Source organism: Podarcis muralis, chromosome 8 (genome assembly GCF_964188315.1).
Source record: "Podarcis muralis chromosome 8, rPodMur119.hap1.1, whole genome shotgun sequence".
NCBI lineage: Eukaryota > Metazoa > Chordata > Lepidosauria > Squamata > Lacertidae > Podarcis > Podarcis muralis.
In genome coordinates, this window is record NC_135662.1 from 21,089,572 (window position 1) to 21,111,993 (window position 22,422).

The window sequence follows — 22,422 nt, forward strand, 5'->3', positions numbered from 1 at the left end:
TTCACTCAGGCCCACATATGCAAATAAGGGATTGAAAGTGACGTTCAGTGATTGGATAGTTACAGAAAGTGGTTACTGTTGCGTTGTAGTGGAGCTCTATATAAGCAGGCTGGCTGAACCCTTCAGTTCAGTTCTGTTCTGGCCTGTGAATAAACAAGAGCTGTTTGAAGAATCGCTGTGCCGTCTGATATGTTCACCCACAACTTAACAATGCCTATGTATTACCCCCACTATTACAGACACTATGCATCTGAATGCCTGTTGCTCGGAATCACAAGTATGGAGAGTGATGATGTTACATTGCTTTGAGCATGACCCTACCTGCATACATTGCACATAGGTCTAGGGACCAGATTTTTATTTATTAATTACAATTATTTGTATGCTGGCTTTAAGCAGAAAGCCAAAGTGCTTCGGGATGTGAAGGATATTTTTAAAATTAACTTACTGGTGAGTTTTATGTCCACATTTGGTGTGTTTCAAATGAGACTCCTGCTTGGAGATTCCTGCGCCTGAAACATCGTTGAAAGAAGCAGGAAGGATTTTGATAAATAGCAGGGTCATTTCTCAGAGCCCCCTTGACATTTCCGCCCATTTGTAAGGCTGTTCGATTAGGTTACAGGCATATTAGCCAGCTGCCCTCCTGCGCCCCTGCTTCCTCCTTCCTTGTGGCAGTGATTTAGACCCATATTGCTTCCTTCATCCCTACATAGAGGGAATGTCTAATAAGGACTCTTTGAGGATTAGCATGGAAACAGATGTAAAAGGAAAGTAAGCCTGGCAGTCTAAAAGCCTTGTTAGATTTAAATCCACTTTGGATTCTTTTGCACTACCTAATTCAAAGTTATTTATTGCTGGGGTGCGAATGTAAGAACACTGTAAGGAAACGCATTCAATCCAGCTTGAGTTTCTCAAAGAAATTCTGTAATCAGTTTGACTCTTTGGCCTTAGTAAGAAACAAGATCATTAGGCTAAACAACAATGTCAGGTTATTCTCACTATCAGATTTAAACACTTGAGTGTCTAGTTTAATATCTGAAAACACATTTCACACACGCGAAAGCAATTAATACATTGCTGGCACATAAGAAAGTGTGTGTGTGTGTGTGTGTGTGTGTGTGTGTGTGTGTGTATCTCCAGGGGAGAAACCCCAGTGGTTTTAAAAAGATCTTTATGGCTTTAGGAATGTGTAATCTATACTAAGTAAAAGAGAATTGTGTCAGCACTACTGTAGAAAATCGATGCATTACAATAATCAAAGGCCACTAATGGTGCTTAATAGTACATTTATGTAGTATTTTTAGACTGTGGTCCTATAGGTACTTAGGTGAAAGTTAACCCCATTGAACTTGGTGGGACATACTCTAGATTGGCGTATTTAGGACTGCGCCATTCAAAATGCTTCATGTACATATTTGTGTCCTAACCTTTACAACAACTCTACCATGTCAGGCAACCTAATTATTATGCCCATTCTGCAGATGGTTGGGCTGAGGCAACCTAACAAATTCTTAACTGGGATGAGATTTGAACAGGGGCTTCCTGACTCACAGATTAATTTCGAAACCACTCAGACCCTCTTTGGAAGTTATAAAACTGCAGCCAAGTGTGCCACTTCTGCCCTGTCCATGCCAATGTGGCACGCTTTTAAGAGGGCTGAAATGTGTGTCCACTGAACATCCTTATACACTTCCTTTCAACCAGGAATCTCAGACTGCACAGGGCTGTCCGTCATGGGGAGACTTTTATGCATGCTCCAGTGAATTCTTATGCTGTTATTAAGATTGGGGGATGATATTGGTTGGGTCCCTTCTGGGCCTGGGATTCTGTATCCATGAAGTTCAGAATCCAGTAGAAGAACCAGATGAACTGGTCAACCCAGTTTCTTTGTGGGGCTGATAGCTCTAGCAGGGCTACCCTCATCAGTCCCTTAAAGAGAGAGAGAGATGCTGCAATAGTGATGACAGGAGATGCTTCCAAGAGGACGTAGGTGGACCTTTTCCCACCTCACCTGGCTGGATGCCACAACATCCTAGAGGGAAAACAGTAGGCCAGGAGGGCTGGTGTGTGTGTTTTGGGCTGGGCTAGAAGCTGGGGAGAGAGGCTTGTCTCTCTCGGTGTGCTGAACCAAAGCCAGGGCCTTTGGGGTTCTCCAGAAAACCTAATGGAGACGCAAGATCCGTTGGAGTGCTAACGCTGGGAGCCCCATCCATCCTGTGCTCAGGCTGTATATATGTGAAAATAAAACCATATATCCTAACTATACCATAGTCTCCATTGGCCTTCATTCCAAGGAAACTAAACTCTGGGTAAGTGCTCGGACCCCTGGAATCTCCAACTGTGCAGAGATTGGGGTGCATGCAACACTATAACTATTATGGGCCAGATTCAATTAATGAGTTCTGCTAGAGGAAGCCTGCAGAAGGACTTCCATGAAAACAATTAAGCTTTTTCCCCTCTCTGACCTTAGTGCCCAGCATGTGTGCCCAAAATTGGTTCAGGGCAGCTGGGAGAACCCCCAGAGCAGTGTGCCTGGGGAGGAGAGTGGATTGTTTGGTCTGGCAAACTGAAATGCAGCACTCATGGAAGAATTGCCAGAGAACTCTGTGCCTGGCATCCAATCTATTTCTTCCCTTCTGCTGTTAGGTTAGTACCACTCAGTGACTAAGTACCTATGTTCAAACCAAGAAACTCTCTTTATTAGACCACCTTCAAACTTCATATTAAAGTCACTCTTCCAATACAGATGGGTCCTTGGTAAACAAATTGACAGCTGTGGACTCTTTTCTAGAATTGCCTGGAGAAAAGTCTGGCAATGATTATATTGTTCAGTAAGCAGAAACTAATTCCCACCAGTGTATGCACCCCCAGACATTCCCCCTCAGTCATCAGATCTTGATTCACAAAGCTATTAGAAATTCAGAGATGATCTTCAAGCTGAACATCGTATTGATCGGGCAGCGGGCGTGGGATCACTGACTTTCAGAAGTAGCCAAGTGCAAACAGTGCGGTTCCTAGCATGGCCGTGGTGTTTGTGTGTTCCTTAAGCTCTGGCGTAACAGAAATAAATTCAGTGGCTTGTGTCTCGATTCTGCTCAAATTCTCCACAGCAAAACATACAGCGGATAGACAAGCACCAATATGGGAGAAGACCAGTACAGTCATACCTCGGGTTAAATATGCTCCGGGATGAATATTTTCGGGTTGTGCTCCGCGGCGACCCGGAAGTAACGGGGCGCATTACTTCCAGGTTTCACTGCTCGCGCATGAGCAGATGCTCAAAATGACGTCACGCGCATGCACAGAAGCGGCAAATATCTGCGCACGCACAGACACGGATTGCATTCGCTTCAGGATGCGAACGGCGCTCCGGAACGGATCCTGTTCACATCCAGAGGTACCACTGTACAGTGGTACCTCCAGTTACAAACTTAATTTGTTCCGGAGGTCTGTTCTTAAGCCGAAACCATTCTTAACCTGAGGTGCGCTTTCGCTAATGGGGCCTCCTGCTGCCACCATGCCACTTGTGTGTGACTTTTGCTCGCATCCCGGGGCAAAGTTCGCAACCAGGAGCATCTACTTCCGGGTTAGCGGAGCTCGTTACCCAAAGTGTTCGTAAGGGGGACAATACGTAACCCGTGGTTCCACTGTATGGGGAACCTTTGGCCCTCCAGATGTGGCTTATCTGCAACTCCCATCATCCTTTGCTTCTGGCCATCATTGTTGGAGCTGATGGGAGTTGTAGTTCAGGAACATCTGGAAGGCTAAAGCAACAAATGCAAAACTGACTCTTGGGGGAAATAACTTTGAAACACACAATTCTAAAAATGATTCATTTTGAACTGAATATGATCGACACGTTAACATATTTACATGTTTGCCCTGCCAACAGTTATTTAAATTCTACTGGCCTCAACTCCCCAGCAAAATATGAAATGGTAATCAAAATATTAAGATCAAGACAATGATTAATTCGTTCCTCCCTTCCCTACATTGTGCACTGACTTGTAGCATCTCTTGGAGTATGGTGTTTATTTGGGGCAGATTGCCTCTAGAAATGAACTGCATTTCAATAGAGCCACCCATTTTAATCAACAGACAGAAAGACTACTAAAAATATTTAAAACAGTGTACCCATTTTGTGCCATCTTTATCATGCTCGAATGCATTGTGCAGTTTCAGACTTTTGATTTTATGTTTTATTCCATGCACTACTAGAAGAATATATAAGAAATGTTTTTCCCCACCCCAATTCTGCAAATAGGCTTCCCATTGATGCACAATGCTTTACAGTTACACATTTCTGGAATACAAAGTTAATTTATAACCAGATGATAAAAATTTCAATGTGCTTCATTTTGGCTGGATCATGCCCTTCCTCTTTTATGACTCATACGGGATGTGGGTGGCTCTGTGGTTTAACCCGATCAGAAGGTCGGGGGTTCGAATCCCCGTGATGGGGTAAGTTCCCGTTGCTCGGTCCCTGCTCCTGCCAACTCTAGCAGTTCGAAAGCACGTCAAAGTGCAAGTAGATAAATAGGTATTGCTCCAGCGGGAAGGTAAACAGCGTTTCCGTGCACTGCTCTGGTTCGCCAGAAGGTGCTTAGTCATGCTGGCCACATGACCCAGAAGCTGGCCACATGACCCACATGTCAATAAAGCGAGATGAGCGCCGCAACCCCAGAGTCGGCCACGACTGGACCTAACGGTCAGGGGTCCCTTTACCTTTACCTTATGCTTTTTCTTGCTTGCCTGATTATATTAATGATCTTGAAACTTTCTAAGTCATTTCAAGTGGAACATCACTGATGGCACATCTCATACCTCTGACCTTAAAATGATGCATCTTGGTTGTTTGGAATTCAAACAGCTTGATTCCTATAACCTTTTTTAACATAACTTATGCTGTCTACAGCTCTAAAGGCATATGAACCATAGCATAGGCATGTTATAGTATCTATAACAAGGAAATGGTAGAAATGTTTAAAAATTGAAGGATTATAGGCAACATATCCATATTAATTTTGCATAACTGTAAGGATGAATCTTGTCGCACTGGTCTATGGCTTGTGGACATGCCCTTTTTTGTACACATATGTCGATTTGGACATGTTCTGATGTAGCAAATTATATGTTTTTGGGATCAGATCTTGGTTGGCATTATTCGAAGGCCAGAATATGAAAGCCCCAGCTCAAAAATGTACTGGAAAAAAGAAAAAGGGGAAATAGCTTTTATATGCATCATGCGTACATATTTAAATGTGGCAAAAGAACAGTAAAATTCTAGCTCAAGAAAGCTGAGGGCAAATAGTAAGATACAGTTGATTTTATCAGAGCTTTATGTGACCCACAGCAACCCAGAAGGCCAATATTGTTATTCTAGGCCAGGCATCCTCAAACTCGGCCCTCCAGATGATTTGGGACTACAACTTCCTTCATCCCTAGCTAACAGGACCAGTGGTCAGGGATGATGGGAATTGTAGTCCCAAAACATCTGGAGGGCCGAGTTTGGGGGTGCCTGTTCTAGGCAGACCCTCCCTTGAATAAATCTCCCCAAATTATGATTCTTCAGAAATGCATGACTATGAGAATAATGTAAGTAAACAAGCATACCATGAATTTCCTTACTGTTCAGTGTGGTGTGTGTTTTTAAAAAAGAAACAAGATAATTCAAAGTGTCAGCAGATCACAAAAGTTTTTAATTACATACCTAAGTAGTCACATATGCTCATATTCCATTAGCAAAAAAATATTGTCAGCGAGAGCCTTGACATCTTATATCAACAACTCCAGCAGCGGATTATTCTTGCCTGTGTTTTGTTTTGTTTTTTCCCCTCACAGCACCGGAGAAGGATGCACATTTTATCTTATGCAAATTAAACAGATTTTTAAAAATTAAAATCGCTCTGGCATACCAATTAGAGTCACCAGACTGGCGGTGTGCTGCTGCTGCTGCTTACTGTTATATAGCCCCCCCCCAAAAAAAAACCTATTTGGCCAATTAGCAACTATATTTACAAAATGGTAGCTGTCATAAATGTTGAATATTTGATGGCCTGAAGTCATTACATGCTCCTATGTGGCTGCCTCGAATCAATATGGAATCCTAAATGTTACTGTAAAGCAGTAAATGCACGAGAAAGAACAGAGAAAGCAGGCTCGGAAATAATCCCCACCGTTTGCAAAAAAAAAAAAAAAAAAAAAGTGCTAAGAGACAGAACGTCCCCTTAAGCCACTGGTTATCAACCAATGGGCCGTGGCACCCAGGGGTGCTGCGCTTGATGGTCAGGGGTGCTGCAGGCAACCCTAGCCTCTTTCTCTCTTTCTTTCTTTCCTTCTTTCCCTCCCTCTTCTGATGCCCTCTCGTGTCTCTGCCTCGCAAAGGCTTGCACAGCTGTTTGCTGCAGCAGCCCTGGCTACAAGCTCCCCAGGTGAATGGTGCCTCTGGGGCTGACCAGGGGGTGCTGGTTGCCAGGAGCTGAGGCAGCTCAGAGAGCAGGGGGTGCTGCGGAGGCTGCCCGGAGGACTCCCAAGGAGAGGGGAGAGGGGAGGAGGCTGAGGGAGCGCTCCACAAGGGAGGGTGTTCGAAAAAGGGCGAGAGGCTGCCAGCTTGGTACGCAAGGGATGACATAACTGGGCTCCTGAGCCCCACAGGGGTGCCACAGAAAAAGTGTAGTTGGTCAAGGGAGACGTGGTCTCAGAAAGGTTGAAAACCTCTGCCTTAAGCAGATGGGAAAGCTTTGAGACCTGCCACACTATCCTATGCAGGTCTACTCAGAAACAAACCCCACAAAGCTCAAAGGAAATGCCTCTGGTAAATGCATTTAAGATTGCAGCCCGAGGCCTTGTTCCAAACTGCATAATAATAATAATAATAATAATAATAATAATAATTTATTTATACCCCACCCTTCCCGGTTCAGAAAACCAGGCTCAGGGCGGCTAACAACAAATTTAAAACAATTGATGCAACAAAAAACCCCAGCATAAAATACAGTATAAAACGTGAATAACAATAAATTCAGAATTCAAAATCAATTTAGGGGGGAAATCTACCCAATAAACATTAGATTATCACCAGGGCTAGCTGGCTAAATTAGTCCTATTTGGGCCAGCGAGGAGACCAGGGGAGAATTAGCTGTAGGATCCCAGAGCGGGTAATCTTCATAAAAAAGGGGGAGGGGGGAGGAAGGGGAATAAAAGATCAGGCTAAGTTCAGTTTGAAAGCCAGGCAGAACAGCTCTGTCTTACAGGCCCTGCAGAAGGAAGTTAAATCCTGCAGGGTCCTGGTCTCATGGGACAGAGCATTCCACCAGGTCGGAGCCATCACTGAAAAGGCCCTGGCCCTGGTGGAGGATAATCTGACTTCCTTAGGGTACCTTCTGCAAGCAGAGGGAACCTCACACAAGATGCCTCCATTCAGCAATTCAGTATAAGCTTTTCCGCTGTATCAGCCCCACTGAGCAGTGTCTCCATTCTCTAGCCACCATGGCTAGGTTGGCCCTATCATTAGGCATAAGAACATAATAAGACACAGCAGGAAGGAAGGCAGAGGTAGAGGCAGAGTGTTGGTGCTGACCTTTAAAGCCCTAAACAGCCTCAGCTGAGTATACCTGAAGGAGTGTCTCCATCCCAATCTCTTGGAGGTTCTCCGAGGATCTTCTGCCGGTTCCCTCACCAGGCGAAGGGCCTTCTTGGTAATGGTGCCCTCCCTGTGGAACACCCTCCCTTCAGATGGCAAGGAGATAAAGAACTACACAACTTTTAGAAGACATCTGAAGGCAGTTCTGTATCGGGAGGTTTTTAAAGCTTGATGTTTTTATTATGTTTTTATATATGCTGTAAGCCGGCCAGAGTGGCTGGGGAAACCCAGCCAGATGAGCAGGGTATTATTATTATTATTATTATTATTATTATTATTATTATTATTACAAATACAATTACATAGACTTAAACTTGGTTACACTTTGGAATTGACACTAAAGGGTTTCTGTTAATGTTTGTAAGATTTAACAACAAAATAGGTACAGATTCTTATGTAAACTACTCATTTAGGAACCCCATGTCTATACCACAAAAAGTGCACTTACCAATAAAAAACAAAAAAACCCACAAAAGAATTTTGCATCCCTACTGTTGCCAAGGAAACTACTTTTGTTATCCACAGGTTGCACCAAGTCCGCTACAGTTGGCTTATCACTCACAAACAGGTAGACGAGTGCTCAGGAAACAGAGACGATTTCTCTTCCTCTCCAGATTCTGTGAGCCCACATTCAAAAGAAAATAATTGGAACAATCTATCTATAAAAGCAGTGTGCATTTGTCGGGAATGTATAAGTGTGCTACTTTATTGTGTTGTGTTAATTAGAGTTGGAAGTATCTGGGTGTTTGTTTTGGAATGGGGCATGACAAAAGTAGAACAAAATCGATGCAAATTCACCGATGAGCGCAAATATAAATATATGTTGTGTGTGTTCTCCTTTCTCTCAGGGTTTCTTTTATGTTATGGAGGGTTACATTCTTAAATATAAACCTACTAATCTATGAAGATAACCAACAACATCCCTCTTTTGTGTCCAAAATCCATGTTTGCCTGGGAAATGCCATAGCTCAGTGGTAGAGCAATTGCCTTGCATGCAGAAGGTCCCAGCTTCACTCTCTGGCATCTCCAGGTAGGCTTAGCCCATACTGAGCCAGACAATACTGAGCTAGATGGACCTGACTTGGAATAAGGTAAGGTAAAGGTAAAGGGACCCCTGACCATTAGGTCCAGTCGTGGCTGACTCTGGGGTTGCGGCACTCATCTCGCTTTATTGGCCGAGGGAGCCGGCGTACAGCTTCCGGGTCATGTGGCCAGCATGACTAAGCCACTTCTGGCGAACCAGAACAGTGCACGGAAACACCGTTTACCTTCCCGCTGGAGCGGTACCTATTTATCTACTTGCACTTTGAAGTGCTTTCGATTGGCAGGAGCAGGGACCGAGCAACGGGAGCTCACCCCGTCGCAGGGATTCGAACCGCCGACCTTCTGATCAGCAAGTCCTAGGCTCTGTGGTTTAACCCACAGCACCACCCGCGTCCCTTGGAAAAAGTTATCTTCCTCTTTTATGGAAGAGGTTCTTCTCAGTGGTGGCACTGAGGATCCAGAACTTCTTCCTTAGGAAGGCCTGTCCCATAGACGTCTCCTTCAGAATGAAGCCTTTGGCTGTTAGTAGCTTCATGGAAGTCAGCCTGATGGTTTATACTGTAGCTTCTGTTCTTCACTGGTTTTATCTGCTTCGTTTTGTTTCAATATGATGTTTCTGGCCTTCCAGCTGTTGCTGAACTACTGCTGCCATTAAGCACGCTTGCTGGGGCTGATGGGAATTGTAGTTCAGCAACATCTTGAGTTCCATCTGTACTGTATAATACTGTATAATAATGGGAACCTATTCCTAATGATGAATGTCCCATCGTAGAGCACCACCGCTGGTCCTAGAGCAGCTGATGGTTGCCATTGTCCAGGGCTGAGGCTCTTCCCTTGACACCGAGTGGGCATAAGGAGTTGCGGATAGAAGCCAACTGATGATAAAGATGCCAACTCAGAAGAAATCCTTACAGTGCTTGGCAGAGTCATTTGGTCCCTGGCAGCTGATGGTTTAAGAGAATGCAAGAAAGCACAGGAAATAACGATGATGAGGCAACAGGTGGTACCTCGGGTTACATACGCTTCAGGTTACAGACTCCGCTAACCCAGAAACCTCGGGTTAAGAACTTTGCTTCAAGATGAGAACAGAAATCGTGCTCTGGCAACGCAGCAGCAGCAGGAGGCCCCATTAGCTAAAGTGGTGCTTCAGGCTATTTGTTTAGCCCATCTTAGTGTTGGCTAAGTTCTAAAATCTTCCTGGGTGTTTTAACTGTGTATTGACAAATGTACTTTTTTCTGACTGACGGTCAAATAAAAGGTTGATGATGATGATGATGATGAGAACAGAAATTGTGCTCCAGCGGCGCAGAGGCAGCAGGAGGCCCCATTAGCTAAAGTGGTGCTTCAGGTTAAGAACTGTTTCAGGTTAAGAACGGAACTCTGGAACGAATTAAGTACTTAACCTGAGGTACCACTGTATTTCCACCAGAGAGAGATTAGCGGTTGACTCTGTGTTGACTGTAGATACACATCTCACTGGCTATATGAAACTAGTCTTAGGGAACCAGTTGCATGTACCCAGCAGTGACTTAGATACATGTCTCACTTTGCTGCAGAAGATGCATGCATGCAGCTCAGATAAACATTAAAATGCAAGTGGATATGTGCATCCAGATCCCCACAGGTGGAAAGCTGCTTCCGTGTACTGACCTCTCTTGTTGAAACAGGGCAGCAGACAGGAGGTTTATTAATACTGCTGCAAGAAGAGTTTATTTACTGTGTGTGTGTGTGTGTGTGTGTGTGTGTGTGTGTTTTAAGCACTATCATGCACATTTCCAGACTGCCATGAACAGCACAAGAAGCAAACTCTGCTAAGCTGCCATTTGAGATGCATCTTAGCTTTGGAGGGCTGAATGATGATGTCCACTTTAATTATTCCTCTCATTTGCCCAGCATGAACCTGTTTGAATATGCAGCTCATTATCCGATAAATATTGACTCTTATCCATGTGGTTTGGGATTAGCGTGCAACCAATTAATGCCACCCAGGAAGAAGCAAATCCAGTTGAGACAACTGGTGGGGGCAGAGGACCTGCTACTTACGCTATGTGTTAATGCAATTTCTTAATCCATTTATCATGGTAACGATTAGCCCGTGTTGCTTGATCTTAAGACATTGATTGCTTCTGGCAGAGAACAATGTACCAACAAAGTCGGAAGAAGGTAAACTTTTCATGTCAAGTCTCTTGCTGGCCTAGTTAAATTAGTGAGACAGTTGTTAACTACATCATTGCCTCCTGTATGAAGAACTCAGTGCTAGAAGATGGTACTTTTGTGTGTGTGTGTGTGTGTGTGTGTGTTTCCTCCACTTTACTATGCCATCTGCAGACCCTCCAAGTGTCCCTATTTTCTAGGGACAGCCCCAGATTAACAGAAGCCATCCCAGTTTCTGATATGATCCTGGAATGTCCCGCTTTTCCTGAGGATGTCCCTATTTTCACCAGAGAAATGTTGGAGGGTATGCATCTGGGTACACAATGGTAGGGCCTATGTTTACACTGCAACCTCTAGTTCAGCAGTTATGTCTTCTCCAAATAATTCTTGCAACTGTATATTTGTGCGTTGAGAATTCTCTGTTATTATTACTAATTTCTGCTAATTGGGGGGGAGGGGTTGGAATCCATTTTTATTCTTTAAATTTATGTCATGGTTATTTAAGCCAGTAATTTAAGGTTTGCCAGGGGCATCTGAGACCATTCACAATTCAAAGTGTTGGTGCTGATCTTTAAAGCCCGAAATGGCCTTGGCGCAGTATACCTGAAGGAGCATCTCCAGCCCCATCATTCTGCCCAGACACTGAGGTCCAGCGCCAAGGGCCTTCTGGCGGTTCCCTCACTGCGAGAAGCCAAGTTACTGGGAACCAGGCAGAGGGCCTTCTTGGTGGTGGCTCCTGCCCTGTGGAACACCCTCCCATCAGATGTCAAGGAAATAAACAACTATCTGAGTTTTAGAAGACATCTGAAGGCAGCCCTGTTCAGGGAAGTTTTAAACGTTTGATGTTGTATCATATTTTTTATATTCTGTTGGGAGCCGCCCAGAGTGGCTGGGAAAACTCAGCCCCAGATGGGTGGGGTATAAATAAATCATCATCACCATCATCATCATCACTGTGAAAAACTATGAACAGAGGCTGCATAACACTTTGATTGTGCAACATCTTGTGAATTAAATCGCACACCGAAGGGAAGAAGCTGGTTCATTTCCCTTGTGCCTAGCTGCCTGATACCATGTCAGACCATTTGCCTACCTAGCTCAGTATGGGTGACACTGACTGGCAGCAGCTCTCCAGGGTTTCAGACAGAAGTCTCCCATTCCTACCTAAGAGGTGCCAAGGATGGAACCTGGGAGCTTCTGCTGTCGGAATCTCCACTGCAACCGAGCTGATAAAGCCCATCTTCTGGAATCGCCCTCCGACGTGATTAATGACCTGAGCCTTTGATGAGGCTTCAGGCACATCCCCATTCAGCAGAGAATCAAAGCAGCACGCGGAAGTGATGTGTGCTGGTCCCGGGGGTAAGGTACCGTGGGTGTAGCAGAGTCCACACGAAGAGGGGCGAGGTCCGATGCAGAGAGCCGGGCGGGGAACAGGAACGCTGGAACAGAAGGCTGAGCAGGTAACAGGAACACCGGATGGACGAGAACAGGAGGCCGAGCAGGGAACAGGAGTACCGGATAGTCAGGAACAGGAAGCCGAGCAGGGAACAGGAGTACCGGATAGTCAGGAACAGGAGGCCGAGCAGGGATCAGGAACACAGGAAGGTCCGAAGCCAACAACGACGTTGCTCCCGCAACCTGGGGCCGGGCTGACTGGGCTTTTATCCTCTTCTAAGGCCAGGGGCGGTCCCGACCCCCAGGAGCCCCGCCTCCTCTGGCCTTAAGGCGAGCACTCCTCCTGGGGGCAACCAGTTCCCTTCGCCTCTCTGCCCTAAGCCTCTGCAGATCAGGAGAGGCCGAAGGGTTACTGGGCCCTGGAGGAGGCTCACCTGTGGCCACTGAGTCATCAAGCCCCTCTGGGGCCAGAAGGGCTTCACCTGGGGCCAGCTCCTGATGCACTGCCACAGGTGCAGGCTCTTCAGCATCTAGGCCTTGCCCCAGTTCAGCCGGCCCTGGAGGCGGGGACTCCTGTGCAGGCTGGGATTCCTCTGTTTCATCCTCCGAATCGGAATCCCAGGCCATCACATGATGAGATTTATGGCTACATCGCTGTGCTTTATTTCTTACTACGCAGACAGAAAACACATCCTCTCTCTGTGAGAGCAGAGAGCAACTGAAAAACAAAGGAACAGGAAACCAATAATGTCACATCCGTCTCCCATCTCCCGTGAGACTTACAACAGTGGGGAATGTGTGGAATGCAAAACAGAGTCTTGCGACTCCAAAGCACTGCACAGTGGCAAACAGAAACTAACATCTGCATGGAAAACAAGTATTCTGCCACTCAGCTACAACGGCCTTTCCCCTTGTGGAAGATAAGGAAGTCTGGGTCTCATCAATGCCAGGATGGGAAGCAACATTGATCCACTATGTACGCACCTTGAACCCCATCATGAACTAATGCTATTAATGCAACAAGGAACTAGACTCGGTGGTTTCAAAGCTGCTGTCTTGCTAGGAGTTTTCCATGTTCTTCTCACTAGCCAGGAATGGGAAATCTATAAGAAGCATTTGTAAATATATTCCAGGAGCTGACTTCTCTTTCCAACCAACGGCATCCTATATTTCACTGCTCATCCTCCTTTCAGCAGCGATACAACACAGTTCGCAAGCCCGTCATGACACGCAGTAAAATGCATATAAAAAGCCACAAAAAACAAGACAGATATATGCTACTACATGAGGGAGCTGTTAAACGTTTCAGATGTGGTGGCTGAACCTTACAGCTAAGGCTTAATTCTCTGCTTTCTAGTCTATCAACAAAGATTTAAGACAGAATGTCACATTTTGGGTTGACGCTGTCTCTTGGGAACTGCTCACATATTAGGCAGAGAAGCGATTAGGCAGCTGCGCAAGGCTGCTTACAGATTTGCTAAGAGTAAGGAAACATATAATTATGCAGTTTGGCATTTTATGTAAAACAAATCATTTTCACTGCCATCTTTATGCCTCCTTCTCTTTTGAAAAACGAAGCCCCGGCCCATTTGCCAATTAATAACCTTCACTTTTTACACCTTAAGGAGAAACAGCCATAAAACTCCTTGAATAAACGGGGGTTTCAGCAGGATCTCAAATGCAGGAAATTGCAAAAAGTTTCTAAAGAGCCTAAACACATCAAACACTTGGGTTCAAAGCACTAATTACCACCAATCCACAAAATCTGCTGAGGTGCGCATATTAGTCAATATACACTTGCTTTAGGCATTCAAACTTCCTTCTCTCAATTAAACCTTCAATGTGGATTCAGATGTCAAAGAATCTTGCATAGAGGGAACTGTCTCATACTGAGTCATGCCACTGGGTCATTTACTGCAGTACAGTGGTACCTCGGGTTACATACGCTTCAGGTTACAGGCGCTTCAGGTTACAGACTCCGCTAACCCAGAAATAGTACCTCAGGTTAAGAACTTTGCTTCAGGATGAGAACAGAAATCGTGCTCCGGTGCCACGGCAGCAGCAGGAGGCCCCATTAGCTAAAGCGGTGTTTCAGGTTAAGAACAGTTTCAGGTTAAGAACGGACCTCCGGAACGAATTAAATTCTTAACCCGAGGTACCACTGTATTGCCCAATATTGACTGGCAACAACCCTGTAGGGTTTCAGACAGGGATTTTTTCCAGCAGGAACTTGCCAGAACTCAGTTCCGGCACCTCTCAGGTCGGTGCAACTGCCATTATAAGAGAACAAGGGAGGCGTTCATGGTGAGTTCCAGCACCTCTTTCTTCCAGAGAAATAGCACTGGTTTCAGATAGAGGCATTTGGTTACGTGCTTGGTTAGGGCCAAAACTTCCTTCTAGTTTTGACTGGCTGCATTACTCCATCAAGGTTATCCGGTCAACTTTGCATGGGTTGACCCATACAAATCCAATTTACAAGTTTTGGTGATAGTCTGAGCACTCGGAGGAATTATTTTAAAAGGTGCGTTAAATAGACAAGGAATGGTTTTAACCCTGTTTCACTGCACATATTTTGGATCTGAATTAGCCTTTTATTAATAAGGCAAATACAAAACACCATATTTTTAAATAAAGTCTTGTTTGTAAGCCACCCAATTATTGCTAGGCAACCATATAAATCTAATAAAAAAATGGGCCAATGTTAGTCATGCTCAGCACAGACCCACTGTAATCAATGGACAAGTCATGTAGTTGGTGATCACATCATCAGAGGCAATGCAGATATTATCACACATGAAGTTCTGTACAACGAAGTACATAGACTGTAATTTTGAAGGCAGCTTCTGGGGAATTTCATCATATGCCAGACATGTGGATTCAGGACACAGGTTTAGCCTCTAGTCTAATGTATATCATCAGTGGCACCCATTACTTTCTCTCACATAAATACGTACTGTATTTTTCCATGTATAAGACTAGGTTTTTGCCCTTAAAAATATTGTCAAAAATTTGGGGGCGTCTTATACACAGATACACAGATACATACCATTTTCTTAAATCGGAGTCCCCCAAAATAGGGGGCGTCTTATACATGGGGGCATCTTATAGACTGAAAAATACGGTAACTTCTTTCTTTGTGCTTAGGAGAAAAGCTTGCCCATTAGTCAGAAACCTGGACGGCCAAGTTGCCCACAACTGAGAATATGGCACTCTGTGTTTCTGTCACCAGAGATCACCTCTTAATCTCTGCAGAAAACAAGCCCTCTTTCAACACATATCCCATGAATAAGAGCAATGGATATTTAGCTCCTAAGAGTTGCAGAGGCAGACAGTTTTTCGGATTTGTTGTTTTCTTTAGTTTGAGTAGCATTTGCTTCTTTCGGGGGTGGCAGAAATGGAAATAGACTCCCATTACAAAACACTGATCTATGTTCCTCATGTAATAATGGTAAAAAGCAGCTCCCGTTGATTGGCAATTTTGTCACACAGTGCCAGGCAGACTTCTGGCTCTAGACCAAAAATAAAATAAAAATTACTTTTTGCCGTTCGTGATTGCTCTGTGCAAAAGCTGGAACCTAATTCCCACTAAGGTACAGTTGCACCTCAGGACATTTCTCTACCAGCGCAGAGTTCCTAAAGTAATAAAGGATGCTCAGCTGGTATTGAAATGGCACCTCACATTTATGGCTCAAGCAAAGTTCTTTGAACATTTCATGGTCTTAAAAGATTGCTTAAACACTAGCACAAAAGTTTATTAAAAAGAAATCGAGGAAATTTAGCTTGTTTCAAACTTTGGCAGCTTCATTGAGAACAACTTGAATACCTGACTTTTCAAAATAATTTTTTAAAGCCAATTTTCCTTTAAATTGCCACTGGGAGGGTCCAGGTGATTCACCTCCCACTGTATTGAAGAATACTGATGTAATCAACTCCTTTGGGAGGAAAGCCAGGATATAAATTTAATAAATACCTCTGCCAGGGAGACGGGGCTAGGGACAACCAGAATCTTAGTGGCAGTTGACAAAGCAGAGGCTTTGCAAGCTACTATCAGACTAAAGACTAATGTTTGCTTTGGTCACTGAGATGCACTAACAAGGCTTGGATGCTGCTTGCAAGACAGAGAGCCTTTCAGAGAACAGTTTATTAGCAACCTCCTCTGTCCATGTTTGAGACTAGGTTTGGAGGGAACCACCAGGTTAAAATGCAACAGAGAGGCAAACTGGTGAGCTGCAAACCGACCTAATAACTATGGCGATTCTAAAATGAATGTGGAGTCGCACAAGTATTGTGGTTTAATGTTTAACAAATAAAATGATTCTACAGATGCCATACCCTGCTACACAAGTCAAAAGAGTGGTCCAAGGAGCCGTGAGGTTCTGGGGTCCCTGAATCGGAAGAATCAGTGGAAGAGAACAAATTTCCCCAGGAACATGGGAAGGCCATTGGGGTATCTAGCGTAGCATTCTCTACTCTGACTGGCAGAGGCTTTCCAGGGTCTTAGGCAGGAGTCTACTGGGACCTTCTTCAGGCAAAACAGATGTTATGCTTCAGAGCTGTGGTCCTTCCCTGACAAGAGAGCTTTCCTACCACCTGTGCACTCCCCATGCAATATATTGGGTATATTGGAAGTCACACTTTCAGTTGATGGAGGACAACAGCAAGGCTTAACAGAACTGGGCAGTTCTGTAGGTGGACATGTCTTGGAACATCTTGACCCCAGATCCCCAGCAATGAACCAGGGATCTGTGCAGGGATCTCCGGACGAGCAAAGAATAGGAAATAATTCCATAAAAAGAGGTTGGGAAAGAACCATGAAGAGGATCAGAACCAGACAAACACCATTTTAAGCCAGCAACCACTACCCTGAGACAAGAGAGAGCCGCACATTGCTTGCTCTGTTTTTTTGTAATCACTACTGCTCCCTTTACAATATGATCATCTTTATTGTCATTGTCCCATAGAGAACAATGAAATTGAAAAAATCTACATCAGACATTCAAAACCAGCAAGCCTGCTATCCCAGCTATCCCAGCCTGGTTAGCCCCCTAAATACTCTGATACCCCATAATTAAATACAATACACTCCCATAGATACTACCTTACACTGTGTTTAAAACCAAAATAGCATTTGAATAGAAACTGTTTCCTAGTCTTTATAACCCTGTCCCTTCTGAAAGAGATAATTTCTGGGGTGTGCACTATCCTGCACTATCTCTGCAGCTTTCTTATGGCACCTGGAAGCATAGATTTGATCTAAGGTGGGAAGAGTGCACCCAATTATTCTCTCCGCAGTCTTTACAACCCTGGACAGCACTGGAATGTATTGCTAAGGAACAGCAAGGAGAACAACAACAGTAACAACGGTGGCGATAGGAAGTCATAGACCACAGAACTGAATGTTTTTTAAAACAACAACACAAAACTAAAAGCAATGACAAGGCACTCCTATATCTCTTACTGAAGTGACCTGCATAAGGGCAAACTCTTAATGCCCACAGCAGATGAGAAAACAACCTGCACCGAACAACAGAAAAGCCAGCAGCTCTGATTCACCCAATCAATGAACATGTGATTGATTGTTCCACAGCAAGAGCTTTCCTTCACTGAAGGAGATTACACGTTTTTAAGGGGAAATATGGTGTATGTGTTTTGGCTCACCAATGGTGTAGTATCTCTTCAGCTCGCCCCTCCGCGGGTTGCGCCGTTGCGTATTCGCAGTGTTGTTCTGCTCCTCCTCGGATGTAGCTGTGTTTGTGACAGGCGGCGGCTTAGGTGGTTGCATTGCATGTTGAGCGGCAGGTGCCAGAGGTTCATAACTTGATGCAGAAATATCGATAGACTGTGACTTTTTCTTTAGCCTGGAAACAAATGGCAATAGCATGCTATTAACGTCTTCGTTCTACAAAGCTGATGGAGGAAATATAGCTAATTGCAATTCGGTTTTTTCAAAGAGGCACACACACACACACCGCAGCAGAAACTAGTTAACAAGATCTAGATTAGTTGTGTGTGTTTTTTAATGAAGGCAATCCCCATCAAGTCAGTGGGGATATGTCAATCAATGAACCGCATTGTATTTTAACTGCAAAAGTTCCAGTGGTTTTTTTCCTCCTTAGCAGAATTTATTGGTTTTGGATCAACTCTCTGAGGAAAAAGAGGCTCCACAATGCTAAGATTGTGGTGTGTTTTAGAGCGAAAACAAAACCCCACCGTCAAAATACATGTTGAAAGTAGGAGTATCAAACAGCCAGCAGTTTAGTTGCTGAAAAGAAGAAAGGATTTAAAACATTTATTGTGAAAAGAAAACCATCTCTCAGGAGACAGGAACAGTATATACCACACTGAAATATGAGGTTGCTGTAAAATTGTCAGAGCACCCAGTGCCCACAGAGACGTGAAATTAAAAAAACAACAACAACACTTTATACAATTTTATTTGCAGAACTAAGAAAGTTTCTCTATTCTCCTAAATGTATGAAGGCTTTGATACACATGGAGCGTATGAGAGAGAATATCTTCAATTGAAGATGTTTGTGTTCTATTTGCAATGAAGCGCATACAGCACATGAGCTACTATTGGTCTCCTCCCCAAATTTCTGGTTGTGCATGCTCATTTTTCAATACAGTAATTCTGCATTCATGGAATAAGCAATCCTAAATAAGTAAATGCACAGAGAAAACACGATTTTTGTATCTTTAACAAGGGACACATGAAACTGTGCTCTCTGGAGTCCTCAAACTTTATTTTAATGATAGCTTTGATATTCAACATCATTTCACTTATTTACTTTTATAGATTTGTAGACCTTTCCAATTGCTGCATTTCCCCAAGACAGCAGCATCACCACCATCATCATAACCAATGACGTTAACTCCCAGAACCTTTGGTTTCAAATTGGAATACGTGAGCTTTCCAAAGTGCCCCTCAGAGTAACTGAGAAATTACCTCGGGGGGGGGGGGGTGTCGAGAAATTACCTCAGCTAATTTTTCCAAGCCTGTTCAAGGGCTTGTAAAATTCACCCCGCCCTGCTCCGAGGAAACAGGAACTTTCCTTCTATGCTATACAGTGGTACCTTGGTTTGCAACCGCTTTGGATTACAACCATTTTGGATTACAATCATATCAAACTCGGAAGTACGTGTCCCCCTTTTTTTTATTAAAACCCCTTTTTTTATTATTACAACCAATTTTGGGGGGGAGGCCCCATTGGCGAAAGCGTGCCTTGGGTTACAACCTGTTTTGGTTTACAACCGGACCTCCGGAACGGATTATGGTTGTAAACCAAGGTACCACTGTACTGACTGACTGACTTCCCCTAAAGGTAAAGGGACCCCTGACAATTAAGTCCAGTCACAAACGACTCTGGGGTTGCAACGCTCATCTCTCTTTACAGGCCGAGGGAGCTGATGTTTGTCCGCTCCGCAGAAAGTTTTTCTGGGTCATGTGGCCAGCATCACTAAGCCGCTTCTGGCGCAAGGGAACACCGACAGAGCAGCACATGGAAATGCCGTTTACCTTCCTGCTGGAGTGGTACCTATTAATCTACTTGCACTTTTTGGCATGCTTTCGAACTGCTAGGTTGGCAGGAGCTGGGACTGAGCAATGGGAGCTCACCGCATTGCGGGGATTCGAACTGCCAACCTTTTGATTGGCAAGCCCAAGGCTCAGTGGTTTATACCACAGCACCACTTGCATCCCTATGTACTTCCCCTACCCTGGTCCAAATCCCCAACGCTGGTCCAAATTGAATATAATGAGTGACATAGCTCCAGTACATTCAGTAGGGAGGAACTGAGCCAGTAATTTTTATCCTGCTTGGTTTTTAATCCAATAGGGAAATAATTCCAGAACTTGGCTCTTCTTTAAGTAGGTTTTAATGAGTCCCTGAAGTTCTTTTCTGGGACTTGACATCTCTAGTTTCAAATAAATTGTGTTCATCAGCACATCTTAGATTTCTTAAATGTCACTCATGGATTATGATGCTAAGCTCCACCATTCTACACCTTAAACATTAAAGCCTTCAAAAGTACACCGAGGAGAAAAGAAATATTTGGCAAATAAACTCTTAACACCAAAAAAACAACACCACCCCTCTGGTGGCTTTTCAATTTTCACATTCAGCTACTGCTTTTGTACAAGGACTGAATCAAGTAAATTAATTTTCCCTTTCTTGACATTGTTGTTCACTTGCAAAGATTAATTGCATTAAAGTTGTTCTCTTGGTTGTCTAGGAGAGGAAGCAAACATGGTAGATTAAATTATTTGATTGCCTCCACAGTAATAAACAGTAATAAACAAGTCCACTGTTTGATACTTCTGTGCTAAAAAACCTCCATTGAAGTAATTTTGTGCATGTGTCACAGATAAACTTGCCACCTTCCCCATGTGCACTGAATCCTTTGGAAAAAGAGCAACATAATAGAGATACATGATAAACAAATACAGAAGTGAAGGGGTGGAAAAGGAGAGTCAGAAAGGATAAGCCAAGATCAGAAAAGTGGCTTAGAGCAATCAAAATCTCAGCCGAGAAAGTAGTTTCAGTTCAGATTTCAGAAACTATTGGCATAGGTCTGAAACCTCATAGAAAGCAATAAAATGAAGTTTGCTGATGGCCACGATGTCAGGGGCAAAAGGGCGTTGTTGCCCAACAACATTTGGAGGGAACCACAATGGGTAGTCAATATGGTGCCCTCTAGATGTTGTTATGAACAGGTTGGACACAGAGGAATGGTGGGAGAACCACCAAGGGAAGAAGGCTCAGAGACTGGGAGGAGGTGCTGGAATCTGAAGGGGATAACAAGGCTTCGTGTAGGGTTACCAGACGTCCCCGTTTCCCAGGGACAGTCTCCGGATTTGCAAATAAGTCCCCAGACAAATTCCATCCCCAGAATGTCCCCAGATTTCATCTAATGTCCCCAGGAAATGCAGCAGCGGCAGTCTCAGCAGCCCGGAGCAGTTGGTTCTGGCTGGCTTCAGGAGCTGCTCAGAAGTCCCCATATGATGGTGGTGCAGGGACTCTAAGATGCAGCTTCCGGGCTGCCTCCACCTTCCCTGACCCCAGCAACTAAGCTGTGAAGGGAGGCTTCATGCTGCCTATCGGAGGGGGCAGGGATCTCTCAGTTAGGCAACAGGAAGCCTCCCTTCCCAGCTGAGGGATGCCCACCCCCTCCTGCTTGCACGCAAGTAGGAATGGGATTGGGGCTGCTCCAATGGGAAGGGAGACACTGCGCTGCCTGAGAGATCCCTGCCCCCTCCTGCTTGCACGCAAAAAGTCTCAGAGACCGGGAGGAGGTGCTGGAAGCTGAAGGGGATAACAAGGCTTTGTGAGCAGGGAGAGTCTGTGGCAGAGCGAAGTTCAGGATCAGAGGCAGAAGCTGAGGTGAATGTGAGGACGAAAGTCCAGAGGCAGAGATGAGTCAGGCTGGTGACAAGTCACGTGTGTCATCCCTCTGCTGTGACAACCTCCCCTTCCCCCCACTCCCAGTACCAGAAGAGGCAAGCGATAGGAGAAGCAAAGACAGAGGGCATGCAGGCGCAGTCTCCAATTGCCTGGGAAAAGCCCCAGAGAGGAGGAGACCTAAATGGCTGCGGTGAGGAGGGAACCTTTAGTTTCATGGAGTAACTGGTTTCATGGAGGAAGATCTACAGGGAATGAGCTGCTGTGCTCATTAGGCCTTACACTCAGCCAAATGTGTGAAGAACATGTTTCTGCCAATAAAGTGTTAACACCAACTTTGAACTATGTGATTTATTGCCTAGCTCACTCTACAACAGATCTCTTGGACCATCATCCTTGGCAATTGGCCATGTTGGCTGCAGATGATGGGATCTGCAGCTCCACCCTGGCTGCCCCAAAGATATCAAGGCTATTTGGGTAAATTGTAAGCCCAAGTCAATAACATATGCACCCTTGGATTATGGAAACAAGCCCAAAACAAATGTTTCCCTATCTTCAAGAGTTCCATCTTGCTCTTCATTTTTAAAGCGGTTGCACATCTTTATTTGATACAAAGAAACAGCATAAAATAAGAATAAGAGTGGAATGAGCAATTAGTTGTGACTCCTGCTGGCCAGCCCTATCATAGCAAAGGAGGTGTTTGTTGAAGAGAATGAATACAGTGGTGCCCCGCAAGACGAAATTAATTCGTTCCGCAATTTTTGTCGTCTAGCGAATTTTTCGTCTTGC

At 44.5% G+C, this 22,422-nt stretch overlaps 1 protein-coding gene across 2 annotated transcripts in view; it reads right to left on the reverse strand.

Moving 5' to 3' along the window:
* Nucleotides 1-22,422, reverse strand: part of OXR1 (oxidation resistance 1) — a 246,261-nt gene that overhangs the window by 95,237 nt on the left and 128,602 nt on the right. Inside the window, exon 4 of one of the 2 annotated variants that reach the window (XM_028736299.2) lies at nucleotides 17,894-18,093. In XM_028736299.2, the coding sequence (XP_028592132.2) occupies nucleotides 17,894-18,093 (200 nt within the window). Of the gene's footprint in view, nucleotides 1-17,893; nucleotides 18,117-22,422 lie in introns of those variants that run through there. The other variant, XM_028736303.2, reaches the window with a different exon arrangement.